A 22,760-nucleotide genomic window follows, 5' to 3' on the forward strand; every position below is an offset into this window, starting at 1 on the left:
AAATGTAGACATCAGAATTTATAATGGAAAATCTTGACTTCACAAAGTGCGACAGACGTATGACAACAGGACTAAGGTTTTGTCAGCAGGAAGTGTGTGCACGTGCAAAATTTCTAATATATTATAGATGTATACATAACTGGATGAAAATTCTGTTGTTATCACTAACCAAATTGTTAGCATCTTGATTCTACCATTCTACCAATGGAGTGGAACTTTACCAATAAGATGACATTTAAGACTTTGTTGCAGGGTAAATGCCAGAAGTACTTTCTCAAAAAAAACTAAATTTTTAAAAATTCGGTCACCACTTAGCTTAAGAAGCCACAGTTTCAAAAGGAACTGAGGTTCCACAAGCCTACTAATTTCCTAAAAAGCTTTAAGCATGTTACTACATTATAAATAATTCTCCAACAAAAGAAAACCATGAATGCAATCTGAACAGCCAAAGACAACATCATTTATAATTCAAAAGCTACAGTGCGGACCTCGATTTAGCCACCCCTTTGATTACCAGTACATTTGCATATTTTGATCTGATGTCTAAAAATCATCGAGTTGCCATTGGCCCCTTAACAGTAACCCACAGCCCATCGAATGTTACTTGGCACAAAGACAACTGATTCCTGCAATTCTATGTAGTAGAGCCAAGTGTTCCCAAAGTATAAAACATGGAGGCCAATCTGGACATGAACTGAAGCACAAACACGAATCATAGAAGTTATATATTTGCATTTTCATTACGACTGTGTTTTTAAAGTTGTAGTTGCTTATTTTCCAACCCACTTCAGAACCACTTCCTGCAATATAGCACTACTACACAAGGATTTACAGTATAATGCCCTAAATTTGCTACTATTTGAGCAATACCTTAGCATTTACATAAATGTCAACACAATGGAAAATCTGAAGAATTCAACTCAGAAACCACTGACTAATATCACAGAAAAAACAATTCTTTACAGCACAAGAAAAAAAACCTGCCATTCAACTATAGTTTCAGCAAGAAAAATATTCTTACCATTTCCTCTAATTAGAGACAACATCCTGTGCATATTTACACCACCTGTTCTGCATCAATAACTAAACTATACCCCATCTTATTAGACTTTCACTTCATTCAAATTACAGAATAGAAATAATTCATCTTATAGCACAACTGGAACTAAATACTCTAATTGTAAGAGCACGTTAAATTCAGAAGATGAAAGCCTGCGAAGTTTCTACAAAAAAGAAAATATCAGATGCCGGAAATCTGAAACAAAAAACAGAAAATGCTGGAAACACTCAGCAAGTCAGGTAGCATCTGCAAGGAAAGGAAAATGTTTACATTTCAGGCACAGTCCTTCACCAGACTAGTTCTGATGCAGGTCTCTGCCTGAAATGCCAACATTATTCCTTTCTCTGAAGCTTCTAACTGGTTAAACTATGGACATTTTAAGCCATATTCATACTTCAGTATTTGCAGTTCTACATTGGAAGCGGCAGTGGATTTACATTCTGAAAGTATATTTCTAGTTCAATTTTTAATCAGTGCTACAATCATTGCACAACTTCCTTTCACTGTACCCATCTTTGAATATCTGGCTATTTTTAAATCACTGATTGCTAACAGTTGCACCTTTTATTGCAAAAACAGGTGAAACTAAAGCAAAGGCAGAGTTCATCTCACAGGTCAATTAAAATCTTTTGAGAACTGAATCACCCACCCTGACATCCTGATTTACACGTAAAGTAATACATTTGAAATTCTCAATGCGCAGGGAACAATAAACACATCCAATATGAAAATAACTATACAGCATGGATAGAAACAGCATGAAAATATCATGGCTTTCTGACAACTTAGCATTTTACAATGCCCAGTGTCATTTTAGAAACTTAAAACACATTTACTACCATTGGTATACTGCTCAATGGAAATCACTACATACACGAGGAAAAAAATCCTTGTTTACATGAATTTTTCTGGGAAGGGGAATGAAGGCAGGGGTCGGGGGGTGTAGAAAAGAGTATGAGAGACAGTGGTATGTTTTTGCATAGCCAATTACAGAGCAAGTGACACTAGGAGATTGGGAGCAGGGTACCTGCCTGCCCTGGGTATAATATTCCTTCCCCCGCTTCCTCAAAAAAGAGGGACAGAGAATATTTAAATTTAACAAAATGATACATTTTTCCAAGCTTGACTCAGTTCAAATCTCTGGTCAGCGGAAAGCATTTTCCTCTCTCCTCCCCCCCCCCCCCCCCTCCCCCACCAATGAAAAACTGAACTGCCGAATTCCCCACTGAATCTGCAATTGGTCAGAGTATTTTTTACTTGAGAAACATAACTTGATTCACTTTAAAAAAAACATTTTAAAACAACAGCAAACCAGAAGATTTTTTTTTGTAGCCAATTACTGAATAGTGAATCATGCATGGTCTTTGCCAAGATGAGCTCCACTCAGCATTAGGAGCTCCTGGTTCGACAAGGGGAAGGAACTTTCTAGTAGTACAAGACAGAAGTCAGCATGTTTCAAAATCAAAGGTGGTTTTGTAGAGAATTCTAAACTACAGACCCAAAAACCCTTCTGTGCAGAATGAGTAAAACAGGTTTTAGAACTCGTAAATGTAAAAGGTGTGGCATTATCTTTAATCAAGTGACAAAATGTGCTTAGGTTATACTGGAATGTACAATCCATTTCTTCTTCCATTGAACCATGAGCGGAATTTTAAACATTTAAAGGAAGTTTTTCCATAAATCACCTACGCCCAACATGCCCGTAAATATTTTAAAACAGGATTCAAATTTACATTTGGTTTTTACATTGATTTTTGGCTGCTTTGCACTTCTTCACAACTGACAAGCCTCAGTCACTAACTCAACTAAATCCACGCTAATTCCTCCATCAAAAAATTGGTGAGAAACTATGAACCAAATGCTATATAAACAGAACACACACTTGGGGCCAGTACGTTATACAACATTGCTCACAGCTGCCATGACTTAGCATGAGAATTGCAATTGGTACCCTTCAGTGATTTTGCTTAATGCACAGGGTCCCAAAGCTATATGTAATGCTCCATTCTGCACAATGTGTAGCAAGCTGAAAACAAGCATTTCAGACTCTGGCACTGATCACCTCTGTGAAAAATACTATAGAAGAATATATATATATTTTGATACGTTACTCACTGAAGGTAGACCAACTTCCAAATACAAATGAACATCACTCAACCAGTCATTCTGAATCTTTAGCAACGATATACATTATATGGGGCTGACATCCTCAGGTGCTCTTTCCACACTTTTTTAAAAAAACGTACACAAGACCTCATTCTGCACAATACTGTAGCTCGGCAACTGCGGTGAAAATGCAATCACATTCTCCCTAAATTTATAAGCAATAAAAAATAGGAGCAGGATTAAGCCATACAGCCCCTCGAGGCTGCTCCACCATTCAATCAGATCATGGATGATCTTCGACCTCAACTCCACTTTCCCGCTTAATCCCCATATTCCTTGATTCCCCTAGAGTCCAAAAATCTATCCATCTCAGTCTTGAATATACTCAATGACTGAGCATCCGCGGGCCTCTGGGGTAAAGAATTCCAAAGATTCACAACCCTCTGAGTAAATAAATTTCTCCTCATCTCAGTCCTAAATGGCCGACCCCTTATCCTGAGACTATGCCCCCTAGTTCCAGACTCTCCAGCCAGGGGAAACAGCCTCTCAGCATCTACCCCTCTCAGAATCTTATATGTTTCAATGAGATCTGTTCAACCTCCTTGTAAAAATGAATTAAGACTAGTGCAAAAACTGAAAGAAGGGAACTATGAGTTAAATACTCAAAGCAACTTACACTATGGTCACGCCAAACCATTTGTCATCTTAAATTGTTTCATTAAGACAATGCTTAGTGAAGGCACATAGGAGGGTGATTTTAACCCCCCAGGAACAAGTGGGTTGGGAGCGGGTGGGAGTTGAAAATAGTTGTTTTTTGGGTCGTGATCGCAACCCGGCTTTATTTCCGGGTGTAACTTGGGCGCGTAAAAGTACAGGCTTCTCACTGGGAATGCAAAGTCCGAAAATTTTGCAGTTGCGATCCAAAAAAGTAATTATTTTCAACTCCCACCCGCCCCCAACCCACCTGCTCTTGGGGGTTAAAATGACCCCCATAGGTTCTCCAAACAGTGATCTTATAGTTTTGTGCATAAACTGCTAACATGCTGAGCCAGAAGGTAACCATAGCAGAAAACAACAAGAAAATTTGATGCTGGCTGCTTCGTGACTAGTTCACCTGAAGTTTTGTTCTTGTAAATGCTTTCATTCGTTTCCTATCTACTCAGAAGCCTGAAGCTCTGAGAAAATCAACAAGGAAGCACTTCTTTTCAGTGGAAAGGCAGCTGCTGATTTGAATTTCATCATTGCTTCCCTACAATGAAACTCAAGTCAATTTTAAATAAAAATGACAATTGCAGTATCATGGCTGTACTATCCACGTGCCAAACACAACGAAGTGGAACAACCAAAGCATGAAGTTCACTACCCATGCATGCATGGTGAAATGAGTAAAGTATCAGTTAAGTGCAAGGAATTTTAAAATCAAACATACATGCAGCTTTGACATAAGTTAACACAAGACTGAAAGTATGTAATAGTTAACTAAAAACACTTGACTTTTCACAAGCCCATCAATATAGACACTACTGGGTGTTGAAATTAATTTCCTGTCAAAAGCAGGTGATTGTGCAACAGTGGCCAGATGAACTCTCAAGTCAGGAAAATGCCCCGATTAACATTTCTTAAAAGGATAGCTAGAATATCACATCTCAGTGAGGTATAGTCATGGTCCTAGTACATTCAGATGAACCTTTTCAATTTAGCATTATAGATTTTTTAAAAGGTGGAAGCCTTGAGATGCTATCTGCACCAATAATTGAAGGCAGGTTGGACTGAATTGTCGAGCCAAGATGTCAAATGCAGACTCTGAACTGCATTGCACCACGTTCAGTTTTCCAGCTGCAGCACTCAATCCTGCATCAACAGGATCTGGAAGGGGTGAGCGATGCTCAGTTTCTATCAGCCTTTTTCTTTTGTTTGGGAGGGGAAGATGATAATGTGGTTTCCTCCACAAATGATCTTATAAATGTTTCTAGGTATAAGAGGAAGCCTTAAAGAAACTTCCTCTTCCAGGAGATCAACAGGTCCCCAAGAGCTAAGGCTCCTGTAAAAGAATCTCAGTAAACTCATTCTGCATACACCTGTTAGCTGGGTGTAAAGTTTTCATTGAGGCCAAATACTACTGGAAATGTGCTTGCATAAGATGAAGTTTTTAAAAAAAAATTAACAGTGTCTGACACGCATTTCCTCCCAACAATGGAAGTATGAATCAGTCTATAGACGGAACAAACTGCTTGGGGCAACATTGTAAAAATGTTACCTGTCATTTACAGCACAGTGTGCTTCGGGAACACAAGTCAGAGGAGCCTTAAATTTAAGACATTTGTTTCAGCCCAAATACTACATTCTCACGTGAGACAGACCTAGTACATTTGGCGAATAAAACAAACCATCCAGGACTTCACACAAATAAAATTCCCAGACACATTAAAAAAAATATTGTTCTTGTAATATTAGGACACAAACCTGACATTGACATTGGAAACTTGAAAAAACCTTCTACTTGTAGGTTATACAAATATCCTCATGCAGTCTTTAGAATAAGCAGCACTGCAAACAAGGAGCTGGGTTGGAACATAAGAACATAAAAAATAGGAGCAGGAGTCGGCCAATCGGCCCCTCGAGCCTGCTCCGCCATTCAATAAGATCATGGCTGATCTGATCCTAATCTCAAATCTAAATTCATGTCCAATTTCCTGCCCGCTCCCCGTAACCCCTAATTCCCTTTACTTCTAGGAAACTGTCTATTTCTGTTTTAAATTTATTTAACGATGTAGCTTCCACAGCTTCCTGGGGCAGCAAATTCCACAGACCTACTACCCTCTGAGTGAAAAAGTTTCTCCTCATCTCAGTTTTGAAAGAGCAGCCCCTTATTCTAAGATTATGCCCCCTAGTTCTAGTTTCACCCTTCCTTGGGAACATCCTTACCGCATCCACCCGATCAAGCCCCTTCACAATCTTATATATTTCAATAAGATCGCCTCTCATTCTTCTGAACTCCAATGAGTAGAGTCCCAATCTACTCAACCTCTCCTCATATGTCCGCCCCCTCATCCCCGGGATTAACCGAGTGAACCTTCTTTGTACTGCCTCAAGAGCAAGTATGTCTTTTCTTAAGTATGGACACCAAAACTGTATGCAGTATTCCAGGTGCGGTCTCACCAATACCTTATATAACTGCAGCAATACCTCCCTGTTTTTATATTCTATCCCCCGAGCAATAAAAGCCAACATTCCGTTGGCCTTCTTGATCAACTGCTGCACCTGCATACTAACTTTTTGATTTTCTTGCAATAAGACCCCCAGATCCCTTTGTACTGCAGTACTTTCCAGTTTCTCACCATTAAGATAATAACTTGCTCGCTGATATTTCCTGCCAAAGTGCATAACCTCACATTTTCCAATATTGTATTGCATCTGCCAAATCTCCGCCCACTCACCCAGCCTGTCTATATCCCCCTGTAGGTTTTTTATGTCCTCCTCACTCTCCACTTTCCCTCCCATCTTTGTATCATCTGCAAACTTTGATATGTTACACTTGGTCCCCTCCTCCAAATCGTTAATATAGATTGTAAAGAGTTGGGGACCCAGCACCGACCCCTGTGGAACACCACTGGCTACTGGTTGCCAGTCCGAGAATGAACCATTTATCCCAACTCTCTGCTTCCTATTAGATAACCAATCCTCCACCCATGCCAGAATATTACCCCCAATCCAGTGATTCTTTATCTTGAGCAATAATCTTTTATGTGGCACCTTGTCGAATGCCTTCTGGAAGTCTAAATACACTACGTCCACTGGTTCCCCTTTATCCACCCTGTACGTTATGTCCTCAAAGAACTCAAGCAAATATGTCAGACATGACTTCCCCTTCATAAAGCCATGCTGACTTTGTCCTATTAAATTATTTTTATCCAAATGTTCTGCTACTGTCTCCTTAATAATAGACTCCAAAATTTTACCCACCACAGATGTTAGGCTAACTGGTCTATAATTTCCAGCCTTCTGCCTACTACCCTTTTTAAATAAGGGTGTTACATTAGCAGATTTCCAATCTGCCGGGACCTCTTCCGAGTCCAGAGAATTTTGGAAAATTATTACCAAAGCATCCACAATCCCTACTGCCACTTCCCTCAAGACCCTCGGATGTAAGCCATCAGGTCCAGGGGATTTATCCGCCTTGAGTCCCATTATTTTACTGAGTACCAATTCCTTAGTGATTTTAATTGTAATTAGCTCCTCCCCCCCAGAGCCCCCTGTTTGTCCAGTGTTGGGATATTCTTAGTGTCCTCTACCGTAAAGACTGAAACAAAATATTTGTTCAGCATTTTTGCCATCTCCATGTTTCCCACCATTAATTTCCTGGTCTCATCCTCTAAGGGACCTACGTTTGCCTTAGCCACCCTTTTTCTTTTTATATAACTGTAGAACTCTTGCTATCTGTTTTTATATTTTTTGCTAATTTATTTTCATAATCTATCTTCCCTTTCTTAATCAATCCTTTAGTTACTTTTTGCTGTCTTTTGAAGACTTCCCAATCTTCTAACCTCCCACTAAGTTTGGCTACCTTATATGTCCTTGTTTTTAGTCGGATACTGTCCTTAATTTCTTTACTGAGCCACGGATGGCTGTCATTTCTTTTACACCCTTTTTTCCTCAGTGGAATATATTTTTTTTGAAAGTTGTAAAATAACTCCTTAAATGAACACCACTGCTCATGTACCGTCTTACCCTTTAATCTATTTTCCCAGTCCACTTTGATCAATTCCGCTCTCATACCATCATAGTCTCCTTTATTCAAGCTCAGTACGCTTGTTTGAGAACCAACCTTCTCACCCTCTAATTGGATATGGAATGTAACCATGTTATGGTCACTCATTCCAAGGGGATCCTTAACTAGGACATTAATTAATTAATCCTGGCTCATTACACAGGACCAGGTCCAAGGTTGCTTGCCCCCTTGTAGGATCAGTTACATACTGCTCAAGAAATCCATCCCTAATACAGTCAATAAACTCTTCCTCAAGGCTGCCCTGCCCAATTTGATTTGTCCAGTTAATATGATAGTTAAAATCCCAGAGAGACTAGGCTATAACATGATACAAAATTCATCTTTTAAAAAAAAAATGGCTGAAACATTATGCAAGTCAGATTCCAAACTACTATCCTTAAAAATGTCAATAAATTTGAGAAGTTACTAGAACAGTGCCTTATGCATTCTACACTTACTTCATTTCCTTGATATCAAATATTAAGTTTGGACAATCTTGTGATCAACAGCATTTATTTGCATTTACAAACTGAAAATAAGTGCTAACACTTAATCCTAGTATTAACAGACACAAGTCACTGAATTGAAGATAATTGCCATTTAAGTTTAGATTGAGTGCTTCTACTGAACAAGATCTCTCTTTCTGCACATTACAATTATACACAGCTCAGGAACTATGCCATCACTGCAGCAATTAACTGTGTTTTCAACATCTGCAATGCCCACTAAAATATTTCAGTAAAAATGTCTGAATCTACATAAAAATGAAAGGAAGCACAATTACTTCAGTTCTCCTATTCTAAAATCTCCTTACATATAAAGTTAAACATCAAACTGGTGTCAATGCACGGCTGTATCAATGCACTCACACTTTCAGGGGTTGAAAGTGCGATCATGTGCACACCATGAACTGCAAACCTGTTGCACTCAGGGAAGATGCCAATTGGAGAAGAGGTACAACCACACGAGAATTTTTTTTTAAAAATGCAATGGACACGACCCACAGCATACTCACAAACCAACTCGTAGTCAACTCTAGGCAGATTGGAAGAGAACTGATTAACTGTAAAGAATTTGCCAAGAGAACAATTTGTGGCATCGTGAGTCTGAAATGGTTTTTAAATGTCCAGAACACTTTTCAATGGTTATACTTATAATTTTCCCAACTAATTCCATTTACTACAAACTAGAAAAAGCCTTTGTATTACTTTGTTCTTTTAATTCTTATTTATCATACTCTTAAATTTTGAATATTACATATTAATTCAGAAATAGTAGAAACTACAGGCTTATTTTTTTAACGTTACCCAGGAAATTCAATATTCAAATAATGGAGTGATGCTAAAGTTATGTCATTATTCCAAAAAGCAGAATGGGAAAACATATTGAATTTAAAATAAACTAAACACAAAAGGTAGTTAAAATCATGCTAACCTCTACCAATTGCATCAGGTTGTCAAAATAGGCTTCCTCATCGATGGTGAGTTTGCTGGAGGAGTAAATGATTCGGTAATGTTCCACCTTCCCACTACAGCTCACACACAGTGTGTAGTCCCCAGGGTAGTTGGTACTTTCTCGTACCAAATATAAACCATCTTCCGGAGGATACAATAGCCCCTCAGCTTGCTCACGAGTAATTTTTCCATGAAACCAGCTGCAATAGATAAATAAAACAAAACATGAATCAAAAGGCAATATTAGAATAGAGCAGGTGACAGACAACAAAATGAAACCACAAATTTCCAACCAGATGCTCTCCATATCAAACTATTTGGACACAAGTTGAAAAGAAACTAGCATCCTTGCACGGTCTTATCCTTCCGAGATAAGTAATGCCGTCACCAGATTACTTTTGTTTAATGCAGCCTTTCAAATGCCGCCCTCCGCACCATCTCTTTCTGGTCTCCCCATTCCATCCCTTTATTTGACTTGTTACAGCACCTCAACGTAGCACACTAAAGCTGGCTACTTGAATTTGGAAGTGGACAAGCAATAACATTCTATTTGTTTTCTCTTGGACAAGAAACTAGTTATTATTGTGCGATTCTCTATTTCCCCAATTCTTAACTAGATTCAGTTTTGTTCGGTTCATTTTCAAAGGCAGCAAAATATGGGATGTCATATTTTCATAATGCAAGTTGTTGTTTTGTGGTGTGTTACAAGACAGTCAAAGGGCTCAGAGGTCATAAGCCACAAAATCCACAAGACAATATTCTATGGAATTTATTCAAGATTTACTAAAGCATGCACTTAATTCTGACCTAAATAAAAATGCATTGGACGATGGATCTGAAACCAACTGCAGAAGGAGTCAGCAACAGCCTAAACACTAGTACTGCAGAGAGGCTGTCATTTCTCTGCAACATCCTAACAGGTCACACAATTCTTAGTGGAGCATCACATTCTTATTTCGAGCTTGATGAAGATAAATACAGCAAGATTGATGCACACATTTCTAGAATATAAAAAGCGCAAGAATTTGTAACTTATAAAATACAAAATATGTTGACTGCCTCCTTCTCGTCCCCTCCCTCACCAAACCAACACCCTACTTCCCTGCTAGCTGGCATAGTAAATGGTTCCCTCTCAGGTACAGGCCCCCTCCCTTTCAAAACCAGCCTTTAAGAACACCCATCTTCAACTCCTCGATCCTTGCAAATTACCACCCCATCTCCCTTTCCTCTCCAAATTCCTTGAACATGTTGGAAACGCGAAAATTCATGCCTATGTTTCTCACAACTCCATGTTTGAATCCCTTCAATCAGGTTTCCTCCCCTGCCACAACACCAAAACGGCCCCAGCCACAGGATATCCTGTGACAACGACTGTAGCCATGATACATTCTCCTTCCTCCACCTCTCTGCAGCCTTCGACACGATCGACCACACCATCCTCCTCTATTTCCTCTCCTCAGTTGTCCAACTCAGTGAAACTGCCCTCGCTTTGTTCCACTTTTACTTATTTAATCGTAGCCCAAGCATCTCCAGCAATGGTTTCGCTAACCATCTCTATCAATACTTTTGAAGTCCCCTAAAGATCCAGTAATGGTCCTCTCCTTTTCCTCATTTACATGCTGCCCCTTGGCAACATCATCCACACACACAAGGGGTCAGCTTCCACATGTACGCTGACAACACCCAGATCGACCTCTCCACCACCGATCTTGACCCCTTCACTAACTGTGTTGTCAGATTGCTTGCCCAACAGCCAGTCTTGGATGAGACATCATTTCCTGCAGTTAAATATTGGGAAAACAAAAGCCGCTGTTTTCAGCCCGCCACAAACCTCATACCCTTGCCACCGATTCCATATCCCTCTCCGGCCGCCGTCTCAGGCTGTTCACAATCTCGGCGCCCTATTTGTTGCTATATCCTTTCCATCACAAAGACCGCCTACTTCCACCTCCATAACATTGACTACCTCCACCCCTACCTCAGTCCATCTGCTGCTGAAACACATCCTTATCTGTGTCACCTCTAGACTCGACTACGTCAATGTTCTCCTGGCCAGCCCAGGCATGCAAGTCCACAAACTTAATACCAACTAAGGCATCTAGTATTAACAGCAATATCAAGAGACAGTAGACACTTCACATTGTAAAAGTAGATGAATATTTAAAAGGGGAGTATTTCTTTCCAAATGAGGCTCCAGGGCCTAAATTTGCTATTAGCAGTTTGGAAGCTACACAAAAGTGTCACAAAATGTAGCAGCTGTCAAAATAATACGAATATAAATCATAGCTTCCCACATACTTATTTGACGTATTCAATATTTTAGTACACTTTGGGGGACAGGGGCAGGGAAAAGAATTTGTTGTATTGGCAATCAAGCTACAAACTGAAGTTCAGTTGCTGCAGCAATTGCAGTTTGCATTAGAAGGATAAAGGCAAACAAAATCTAATGAATTATTCACAATTATTAAGCAATTATGCACACACATCGAATGCAAATGCCTTTTGTGCAGCCGGTTAGGGATATCATACTGTTTTCAATGTTGTGTTTTTAGCTGAGTCAGGAAGAAGTGCAGCTTTAATTTCAGGCTATGCTTGTTAATAAGAAAATTCCATTAAGAAGTTCCCTTTAATGAAGGCCACAGTACAGTAAGCACTGCACCTAAAACGACAACAGATTGAGATGGATTTGCATTTTTGAAACTGAATTGCAATAAATGTTTCAGAATGCAGTCAACCAATTACTCCTCTCCAAATTAAGATAAACTGATGCTTTTATATCCCTCCACTCACAAACCACTCATTAGAACTAGTTGCTGAAAGGTCTTTTGAATATGGTATCACATTACATAAAAAGCACATGGATCTGGGATTTTATCCATTATAAATCGATACACAAGACAAGCAAAGATATCATGTATTCCCCTGCAAACTGCGGTCTTTGGTTGTCAAATACCAGAAAAATCAATTGCAGCATCTCACTCAGACCAGCTATTACAACAGAATGTATCTGGCCCTACAGCCTAGTAATTAGCTTAATGGTATATTTATCAGCTGAATAGCACAACTCTCTTAAAAGCTAGCTGAATGAAAACAATAGCACCCCTCCCCCAAAATCAATTCTGGCTGTCCTTATGGCAAGCTGAGAATAATAGATGGTCTGGGCCACATTGTCAATATTCATCTGAACCACTCACCTAGCAAAATTTCCATGTTAGGTCTCGAGTCTTTTTTCTCATGAGATTGCTTCCTCGGCCTGGCTAATATAAGCCGCCCATCTCCCCATACCCCAAGGCACCAAAGCTTTGTAGTTACTGAAGGGTGGGGAAACCCCAATGGTTAATCAGTCTGCCTGAGATGCAATGCTCTTGAAAACTTCCCCAGTTTGTTCATTCTCCAGCGCTTGCAATTTAACCAAGAATGTATTTTAAAGTGCTGGTGCTCGGTCTCGTGCCTGACCATGAAGGAAATTAGCAGTTGGTCTTAAATTCAACAAGCACTCTGCTCACCAGCACAGTATTAATTAGAGCCTGAATGTTCATTGATGATCAGCTGGTTAATGTACTAGCTAGTAATTTGACTGCAGAAGCCTTGGAGAAGATTGCAACTCAGACAGACGTAGAGTTTCGATAATACCTGTACTACTGAATTTTTTTGTCCACAGGGTTTCCAGGCCCTTCAGTAACTACAAAGCTTTGGTGCTCTGGGGTTTGGGGAGATAGGCTCCTTATATTAGCCAGGCCGAGGTGGGCATGGGTCTGAATCAGTCTTCCTCTCATTTTGGGGATGGGGGAGACATAAGTTTGAATGCCCATTAAGAGGTAGATCTAAACCATAGTCTAACAACTTAGTCTGAGTGAATATTATCTACTCTAATATTGGATTCATCATACCATGTTAAGTTTCTGGCATTCTAAGATAGCCTCTACAGAATAACTAATATTAATTAATTTAATAAAAATTAAAAATGCAAAACTCATGCATTATACAAATTTGTCATAATGACTTATTTTTCTACACAGCACTAAATTTGTTGCACTAGTTTCCACTGGAGTTAATAAGCTGAAAATAAGTGCGACTGTAACTGCTACATTTGTGAATCATGGGAACAGTAGCCAGCCAAACACTAATTGGTAGAAAAGCTACAGCTGTCTGTCAACAAATGCAAAGCTGAAGACAAAATGAGATCAGCTGCCATAAGAGATTGAATTGACCAGTACTGCTGATGTGAGCTACAGTGAAATGTTTATATATAATGTCCCACTGCGTCAATATGCAAATCAAATTAGCCGCATCTTCTGTGCTGTTATGCAATCACTTCTGCATCAATGCCACATAGTTTCAACTGCAAAAAGTGGCAGCATAAAGTTAGAGAGGGACAACAAACAAACCTGCACCCCCACCCCCCCCACCGCCCTCCACAGTGCACAAAACCGAGTTTCAGGAACTCCTTTGTCGATCAGAGTACTGTGCAGCCAGCAACATAAGTTGGATCTCATAACTGCACCTCCCACTAAATAAGTGCTAATCAGAGACCAATATGAGAGAGAAAGAGAATAGAAAAAGAAAATAAGGGAGAAAGACAGACAGACAGAAAGCAAATGTGCTGGAAAAACAAGAAAAAGAGGAAAAGGAAGGTCAGGACTTGTATTTGCATACGGCTTTGCATGACCCCACAGCCGAAGAATTCCTTTTGAAGTGTGGTCACTTATGTAGGCAAACACAGCAGCCAATTTGCACATTGGATCCCACAAACAGCAATGAGATAATTAACTAATTTCTGTTTTTGTCAGTGTTGGTTGGCGGTAAATGATGGCCAGGAGACCTGCTGTACTTCAAATAGTGCCATCAGATCTTCTGTCCATCCACCTGAACAGGCAGACGGAATTGCATCAGTTCCCTTGGCTTGGGATCGTGATGGGAGCCAACAGAATGCACCCAGGACTTTCTCCCTCCCCCGCAAAACATTATTGTTGGTAAGTCGACATCAAACGATCTGATGAGGCTCAGCTGCAATGTCCCCCAATCAAATAGGTTGTCAACACTTAAGTTGCATATGAAGGAGGACCAATTGGGTGAGATACCAAGAATGCAACTAGTTTATTTGGAACTGTACTTTGATGATTCAGCACCTTCAGGAGATAATAACACAAAATGAGAAAACCTAGGATGGGGTTGCAAAACAAAGGTACCTACTATTGCAAAAATAATAAGTATTAATATTTCCTGGTCATGATCTTAAACTTGGTATGATACCAAAAAGGTGGCAGTTGGGTTAAGAGAAGGGTCAGCAAATCCTTAGCCAATCACTGTCTGATGACCAGCAGCATCCTCTGGAGCCACACAGGAATACTTCTGGAACGGCTATTTCTTGGGTACAGTTATCCTTCATCACAAGTAAAATACAGCAAATGGGAACATGAAATCAAATGCTTTTGCCCCCAAATGTATTGTGAAATAAAAATTTATGTTCTGGCAAGAAAAGCACTGAATGTATCTCATTTTATTTTGTTAGCAGCACAATGCAATGGCTGGGAAAAAATTACCCACAAGTGATGAGGGCTGCTTGACATTGTCAACAGATTACTATAAAAGGCCATAATTATTTTATCAACAAGACATACAATTTCTGTGATGGGTTGAAGAGAATGGAAAAGATGCATGGCTTCAGTCATTATGTTTCAGTAAAGAATGAGAAAGATCTGAATTTCCTGAAACGCCGGGTGCAGCAGCAACAGTGAGTGGGAGTGGCACTGATAAAGGAGCAGCCAATAAAGGGTGAGTGGAACCTGGGGACATCAGTTTTACTGTAGATTGAAAGAAAAATGCATATTTATCAGTGATTTTGTTACAACTACACAATTAATATGACTTCATTACTGTGGTGTATGGTCTGCCAAAGGGGAACAGCTGAAAGATGGGATTGGAGTGGGGCGACTGTCTTAGTGGTTAGGACTAATGATACAAATCCATAATTCTTGGAGAGGTAGATGTATAAATCCATTGATATGCTTTTATTTCCACCATTTACTTCCGTAATGGTGACGATAAATGTAACAATTCAGTGTTTTAATTTAAAGTTATTTTCCTCAGCTGAGCCCATGCTACCGATTCACTTGCGAAAAACAATTACCAGCTTCATTGCCTTTGTTACAAAAAACAACCTAGCTTTTTTGAAAAGCAAAAATAATTGTTTATGCTCTGACAATAGCCTTCACTAACTTCTTTACTCCCCCTCTTAAACTGTGCAGTTTGTATCCCAGAACACATTCGGTCTCAATTAAGTAAAACTACCAGAACATTCACATGAATTATGAAATTAATTTCATATTTCTTTGTGGACACGAATGGAAGGCACATGTTCTTGATTTGTAATCATCAGAGAGCTGTGATAAACAATACAACATTCGAAGACACTATGAAGCAAACCATGGCGAGAAATATAGTAAGTGTACAGGAAAGTTACGTAAAGATAACTTTTCTGAATTTGCGCCACCATTTAAAAAGCAGCAATCAACGTTTGCTAATGCTCGCCACGCAAGTGATGATGTTAAGATGTGCTGTGATTGCCAGTGAAATAGCTGTGCCATCTAAACCATTTTCTGAGGGAGAATGTTTGCAGAACCACAGGCTAAAAGTTACAGGAATAGTGAGGTGGAAATTTAAAGCACGCGCCAGTAGCCGGGACTTGAGACTCATCCGGAATTGGGTATCACGCCTAATTTTAATACAGGCAAGCTGCCTGCACCTGCTGTGCCTCCAGTGGCAGATCGCATGATGTTGAGGGTCAAATGAACCTGCTGCGTTGCTAGTGAGTCCTGCATGGTGGGGCAGAAGAAATGCAGGAGGGCCAAGTATGGGCCAACAGTGGCCCACAATAGTGCTGTAGAGCTGGGAAGGGCTTTCCTGGCTCCACAGAAGGGAATTATTTTTTAAAAAAGCATTCCTGACCATTTCTTCAGCCACCTCCAGCAATTCCTTTATCGACTGCTATTTAAGCCACTGTAGAACTGGTTGGAGATTGCACAGCAGATGCTTCACCTTGTTTTCAGCATTTTGGAAGACCCTTCTTTGCATATTTAAAATTGATCCAATGCTGATTTCAGGCAGCCACCAGGTACACCAAAAAAACAAGTGAGGACCAATATGGCAGCATGCAGGACGCTGCACCCAGAAATTGGCATACATTGCGTCCATTTTATGCCTAAACAGGCAAAATCCATACCAATTTCTAGCCCATTTTGTGTCCAAATAACTTTTGCTGAATGTGGCCCACGGCAAGTGCCAGGAGGTTGAATCAAGCCTACCACATGAATTGAGTTTAACAGCCCTGGTCTAATCAGTTGAATGATCTAAGTACACTTAATCAGGACAAAGAATGCTCTTGAATTAAAACGACTGTGGGTTCAAATATTTCCAGTAATATTTGGTGACAACTCTCCCTTTGCTTCTTTGTCCCAAATTTGGGAACAGAAAAAAGTGACAATAATGATATCCATTTCATATCAAAAATTTTTGTATTCTAAGGTCAGTGGTTATCTTCTACTTACGGCATAAGGCTAAGCTTTGCACCAGATTTCACTCCTTCTCTCTTCTGGACATAATTTGCAGGGATGATACCTTCTTTACCAATTTTGCTCTTCGCTTTGTACCAATTTGGATCCTAAATGACAACACAGGATTAGAAGAGAAAACATAAACTGAGGTGCTCAGTGACAGTACAGGTACATTACACAAGTTAAGGAAGCTCGTTAAAATCTAATTGAAATAAACAGCTCTGTAGGTTCAAAGATTGGATTGCTGGGCTTCAACAATAAAACATCAGTTTAAATCCTCTTCACATATGGAGAATATATGCAAAGAACTAAAATTAAACTCAGGTGGGGACACAAAAGTGCACAGAGGTCTTAAATCCACAAATAGTTGATCTTGCTAAATTCTTTGCCAAGAACATTACTTGCACTTTGGGATAGGGTTAAGAAGTGCCCCGCATAAACTGCATTGAAAAACAATCAGTATTAGACATTTAAAGATGTCTATTCCTTTTTCAGATTTAATCTTTGTTCATAAGACTGGTTATCTACATTTCCGCCAAACAATGTAAACAAGTTATAAAATTCCACTGGGTTCAGGGTGCAGTGGCCTTTCAGTGCTCAAAATGGCACCTCCTCTTGCTTTTAAAAATGTTCTTCCAGTTGAAATACTAATCTGGTAGTATCCTGAATCAGTATGAGTTCAGAGAACTTGGTACATGAGCTTCCAAATCTTAGGTGATGTTTGGAAGGCACGATAGTTTTCATTTGGAGGATGGCAGTAGTGGGGAATGGTAATTTCCTGTCCACTTGTCACCCCTAGCATCAATATCAAACACTACCAGGTCAAGTTCCACACTAGTTGGACACTATTTTACTGAATGTGCCTAAACTTACATCTCAGAAAAGCACCTCCTATTGCACCAGCATGATATTTCTAATTCTCGCTGTAGTTATCCTTCGAGTGAGGCCACTAATTAATGTTGTATTATGTAGAGTTCTGCGCTGTGGATTCAAGGCTACTGGGAACCAGTTGAGACTACTCAAACTGCTTTCACTTAGAATCCTCATATCTTGCATAGTGGCAATTTAAACCCATCAGTTTAAACCCTGGTTTTTGACGTGAAGATTTGCTAACCCACTGTCATCGAGTTCCCAAAGCACTGGGTCATGAATATACTGACCAGTGGCTGACAAAATGAAAGACTTCAGGAAATGCAGAAGTACAATTATCTTCCATGATGCTCACATTGAAGAGCAAAGACTGTAGTAGAGTTTTGTCATGCCTCAAATGGGAAAACTTCACTATTATATCACTTTTATCTAACCTTAAAGCAATTTGAATTAAAGATTGTGAATTAAAGTTGATCCTTCAGAAAATTACTTTCGCTGGGTTCAATCCCTTTTGAGATGTTAATGTATGCAATTTTGCAGATTTAACTAATCTCGAACAGTAGAAACTTCCAGTTGTTCCTTGCTTAAAAGTATTAACAAAGATATGGGAACTGGTCAAGATGTAACTTTGAATGTTGTTAGTATCAAAAAGCAAACAAAGGCAAGAGACTCACTTAATCTATCACTGCCTCTTTGTAATTTTATGCTCCTATCTACACTACTTACTATGCCACCAATCTTTGTGTCATCAACAAACTTGGATATCTGGCTCTCTATTGTGTCATCTAAGGCATTAATAAATATAGCCAATAGTTGAGGCTCCAACACAGATCCTTGTGGGACACCACCAGTCACTTCCTTCCAATTCGAGTACATAGCCATTATCCCTACTCTCTGTCTACCACCTAACCAATCTCCTAAACAGGTCAATAATTTGCCTTCATTTCCATGAGCTTCCATTTTAGCTAACAGTCTCCTATTTGGAACCTTATCGAATGCCTTCTGGAAGTCCACTTAAACTACATCCATAGACATTCCCCTGACTACTACTTTAGTTATTTCCTCAAAAAATTCAATTAGGTTCATTAGACATGACCTCCCCTTTACAAATCCATGTTGGCTCTCTAAATCAGCTCAAATTTGTTTAAGTGCTCAGTCACCCTGTCCTTAATTATAGATCACAATAAGTTCCACACAACAGATGCTGTTCACCCCTTATCTATTTAAGTTTTAAATAGTTAATATCTTAATTGCTTAACCATAATGAAGAGCCCTTTCACCTTGGATGGTGAAGTCCATTGTTGGGAGTCCCTGGAAATTGTCTGTGGATTTTTTTTTCCTGTCATTTTTAGTTCCCTGCCTCACACTGCTTATTCCAAGAGGCAGCCAAAGATGAGCTCTTTGGCATCATCAAATAATATTTCATTAGAGACAGAGTTAAAAGATTATGGAAAGAGCTATGGAGAGTTCAAACTCAATATATTGGTTTTGGAACAGTTGAAGTATTGCATTGGTCAGGATGATCATTTCTAGTTACATGTTGTGCATTTACTTTATTGTAAAAAAAATTGGACTACATGCAATGTCTGACAATGATATTTACGTTTCATAGTGGACAGAATGCGATGCATGGCCGGCGTGGTCTTCAGTGCTTAATCCAGTGATAAGAGTGACAATATCCCATCCACATCACTCAGGAGGGCAAGATTCACAGTTCATAACAGTCATGAGTTTGCTTATGGAAACTACCTTTTTGCTGTGAATACGAGTTAAGTGATGGGATAAAGCACAAAAATTATAACCGTACCTAAAATCAGCGACACAGTTATGGCAAGTGTGCTTTCCATTGAATCTAACAGTTGAACACAATTTTCCACTGTTAACAGATGAATGCACAACGGAGACTATTGAAAGTGCTTATTTAGCTCTGGTGTACTTCACTACATCAAAATGTTATGAAAATCTGTTTAATTGTAAATCATCATCTATACTTCACTCAAATCTCAATACAATTGCTTTCATAAGTGATACCTACATGCCTCAAAATGATCCTTGCATACAGTTGCAATTAAGTTTTACAGCACATAACCTACATGCTACGTATTTTGAACAGATGCATTTAACACTGATGCGTACGTTTGGCAAACTCGACATATTAAAGACCAGACTGATGTTCTCTTGCATTTACAAAATGTTGGTTCTACTAATCATTTCAAGCTCCTTCTTCAACCACCATCGACCCCCCCCCCCCCCTTTAAATGTAGTCGTCTTCTTTTCATCTCTGTTTTCTATCAAGGACTCAGAACATTCACCAGCATTAAGTACAGCTGGCAGCACTTCCACCACAGGGAGATTCCTAGAATCATCTTCACAGCAAAAACATAGTCTGCATACAATGGCATAGCTTCACAAAACTACTCCCAAATAATGTTACCTGGAACACTGACTTGTATGCAGAGTTTCAATTGCAAGGTCAACCAAGACTTGGTGGAAATTTTCCTATTGGGACATTAAGTATTTTTTTATAGTCTCAGCAACTACGAGGGTTAAATTTAGGAGACACTGGTTCTGATTATAGTTCTCGATTACTGAATTTTGACTCAAATATACAGAGCAAACACTTACCAACAGCTGGAAACAAATAAAGAATAGCAAGGAGAAATAGGAAAAAACACATGCAATACTCTAGGGTTCCAATATGCGGCATCATGAAGTAGTAGCCCTATCTAGGTCACATCAGGGAAGCAAAGAGCTGAGGTTAGCCACTTCCCCACAGGAAGAAGAAATGTACTGGTCAGTCACCGTGCATTGCCTCATTCGCCACCTCACAAACCCTTGTTGTACTTCAGCAATCTTGCTGACTTGAATTGTGTAGTGGAAATGAAAGATTTCTTTAAACTCACCATCTAAGCAGAAAAAAATTGTTTAGCTACAAAATTAATGTTTCAGCACCTTATTTGGTTAAAAAAGTACTCATTAATAAAACTTCACAATACACTTCGATATAGTATGTAGAAGTACTTTAGAGAAGTCAGATTGATTTTTGCAAATGCTTTTACATTCAAGTTACTCTTTTCAGCTTGTATTAAAAATCTTCTTTTTGTGATACACTCACATGAATTTGGTTCATGCCTCAACCTAGGACACTCAAATGAGAGCATCACAGCACCCTGTAGTGAGACGTCCGATTTTTAATAACCATGGGAGACCTGCCACGTTCAAGTAATATACCAAGCAGGTCCCTCTCCAGGTCAGCTAATTATGAGGCAAGTATCAGCACCACTCTCACTCCTGGATGCTGATCCCAGCACTTGCACACGTCAGTACTCTGATTCTGCCAGTACTGAGCCTTTGATGTGATTGCAAATGCCAGGATTGGCATCTAGCATTTAGAAGGATAAATTCAGAATATTAAACTAAATTGAGACAGTAGGACAAAGGGAAACAATATCAACTAATAGAGGTAAACTAGGACTGAAAATTCTTCTCACAAAGAGTGATCAGCATGTGAAATGGACTCCCAGCTAGAGTAATGAAACCAAAAATCCTGGAATCATTTGAGAAACAACTGAATGCTGCAATGGGAGTGGAGGGGCTGGAGGATGTTTGAGGATGGATGAATTAAAATGGGCTAAATGACCTTCTTCATCTGTAATTATCTCGAAGGATAGCAAACTGACATTGGTATGGTATAGGCGTCAGTGTAGGCCTAATCCAAAGGATTGTGTCACTGAATCATCACTACACTCCACATCAGTCAAAGGGTTAGGTCTAGAAGCTAGCTCTCCCTCCATTAGGCAAAGACTGGACCTAAATGAATTTTGAGTACATTTCAAACTATGCAACCAATAAAGGAAATCAAGTGAATAAAAGGTGCAATTTTTGGCAAATTGGTTCAATTCCTTGTACTTCCCTCAAAACCTTGCACCACGAACTTTTTTTTAAATGAACTGAAAAAGAAAGAACCTTATTCATATGAAGAGATGAGCAGACCTATTTAATTAAGCTGGTACATATTGGTACCTTCTTGCTCATTGTGAGATTTCCTCTTCATTCCCCAAATGGTATAATCAGCTCAGGATCTACTGCAGCACTAATACTTTGGTTTTGAACACAAGGAGGGCATGAAATCATATGAAAAAAAAACCGGGAGAGTTTGATTGCTGCACGTGAAGTAAATCCTTAGAAATGATTTTGGATGATAAATCACACGAGATGCAATTGTTCAGCTGCTCAATTTTTTTTTCCTTTATTGCACGTCTTTTGTGGAAGAAAGCAGTTAGTGAAGTGTAACGTGAGGATGGCAGTTAATCAAGCAAGCAGACACTTTATGCCATACCTTATTATACAATCTAAGCTTAATTTCCTAAAATTGTGAAGAAACTTCCTGGACAATAAAAACATTTCAGAGTAATTACTGAAGACTAACAAACATTGTTGAAGGGGGTTTCATTTAGTTTCCAAGGGGACATTGAAGAACACTATTACCTTGGTGACTGAAATAATGGTGAGAACATCGCCCTTGTTGAAGGGAAGGTCCTGTTCTGCACTGCCACTGAAGTTGTATTTGGCTATACATTCTGTGCCTGATGCCCATATTGACTGCAAGAGAAAAATGCATTAGTTAGCTTGAAGATTCGGATTTTACTACTTCAAATTTCTCAAATAAAAAATATACTAACAAACCTACCCCAAGAGCAGAGGTGGTTTTTAAAAGCATTGGATAATAAACCCTATCATGTATAGTGATTAGGTAGTTTAAAATATTTTAAAAGCAGTGAATTGCAAAATAGCTTTCCTTGCCATTACTAATTGTGCAAGAAATCAATCTTCGCCAAATCCAGGATTTCCATGATAGCTATATGGCACAACAGCTAATGTAATTTTGTCATGCCAGTTTAAAAATGGAACTTGACTCAGTGCATCCAGACATGTCACGGTAAACTCAT

General features: G+C 39.2%; 1 protein-coding gene across 6 annotated transcripts in view; it reads right to left on the reverse strand.

Moving 5' to 3' along the window:
* csk (C-terminal Src kinase) overlaps positions 1 to 22,760 on the reverse strand; it is a 117,074-nt gene that overhangs the window by 22,516 nt on the left and 71,798 nt on the right. For all 6 annotated transcript variants that reach the window (XM_067973557.1, XM_067973560.1, XM_067973558.1 and 3 more), the window contains 3 exons: positions 22,300 to 22,413; positions 16,936 to 17,048; positions 9,369 to 9,588 (listed from right to left, as the gene is read on the reverse strand). In XM_067973557.1, coding sequence (XP_067829658.1) covers positions 9,369 to 9,588; positions 16,936 to 17,048; positions 22,300 to 22,413 — 447 coding nt within the window. The remainder of the gene's footprint in view (positions 1 to 9,368; positions 9,589 to 16,935; positions 17,049 to 22,299; positions 22,414 to 22,760) is intronic.

Source organism: Heptranchias perlo, chromosome 38 (genome assembly GCF_035084215.1).
Source record: "Heptranchias perlo isolate sHepPer1 chromosome 38, sHepPer1.hap1, whole genome shotgun sequence".
Lineage (NCBI taxonomy): Eukaryota > Metazoa > Chordata > Chondrichthyes > Hexanchiformes > Hexanchidae > Heptranchias > Heptranchias perlo.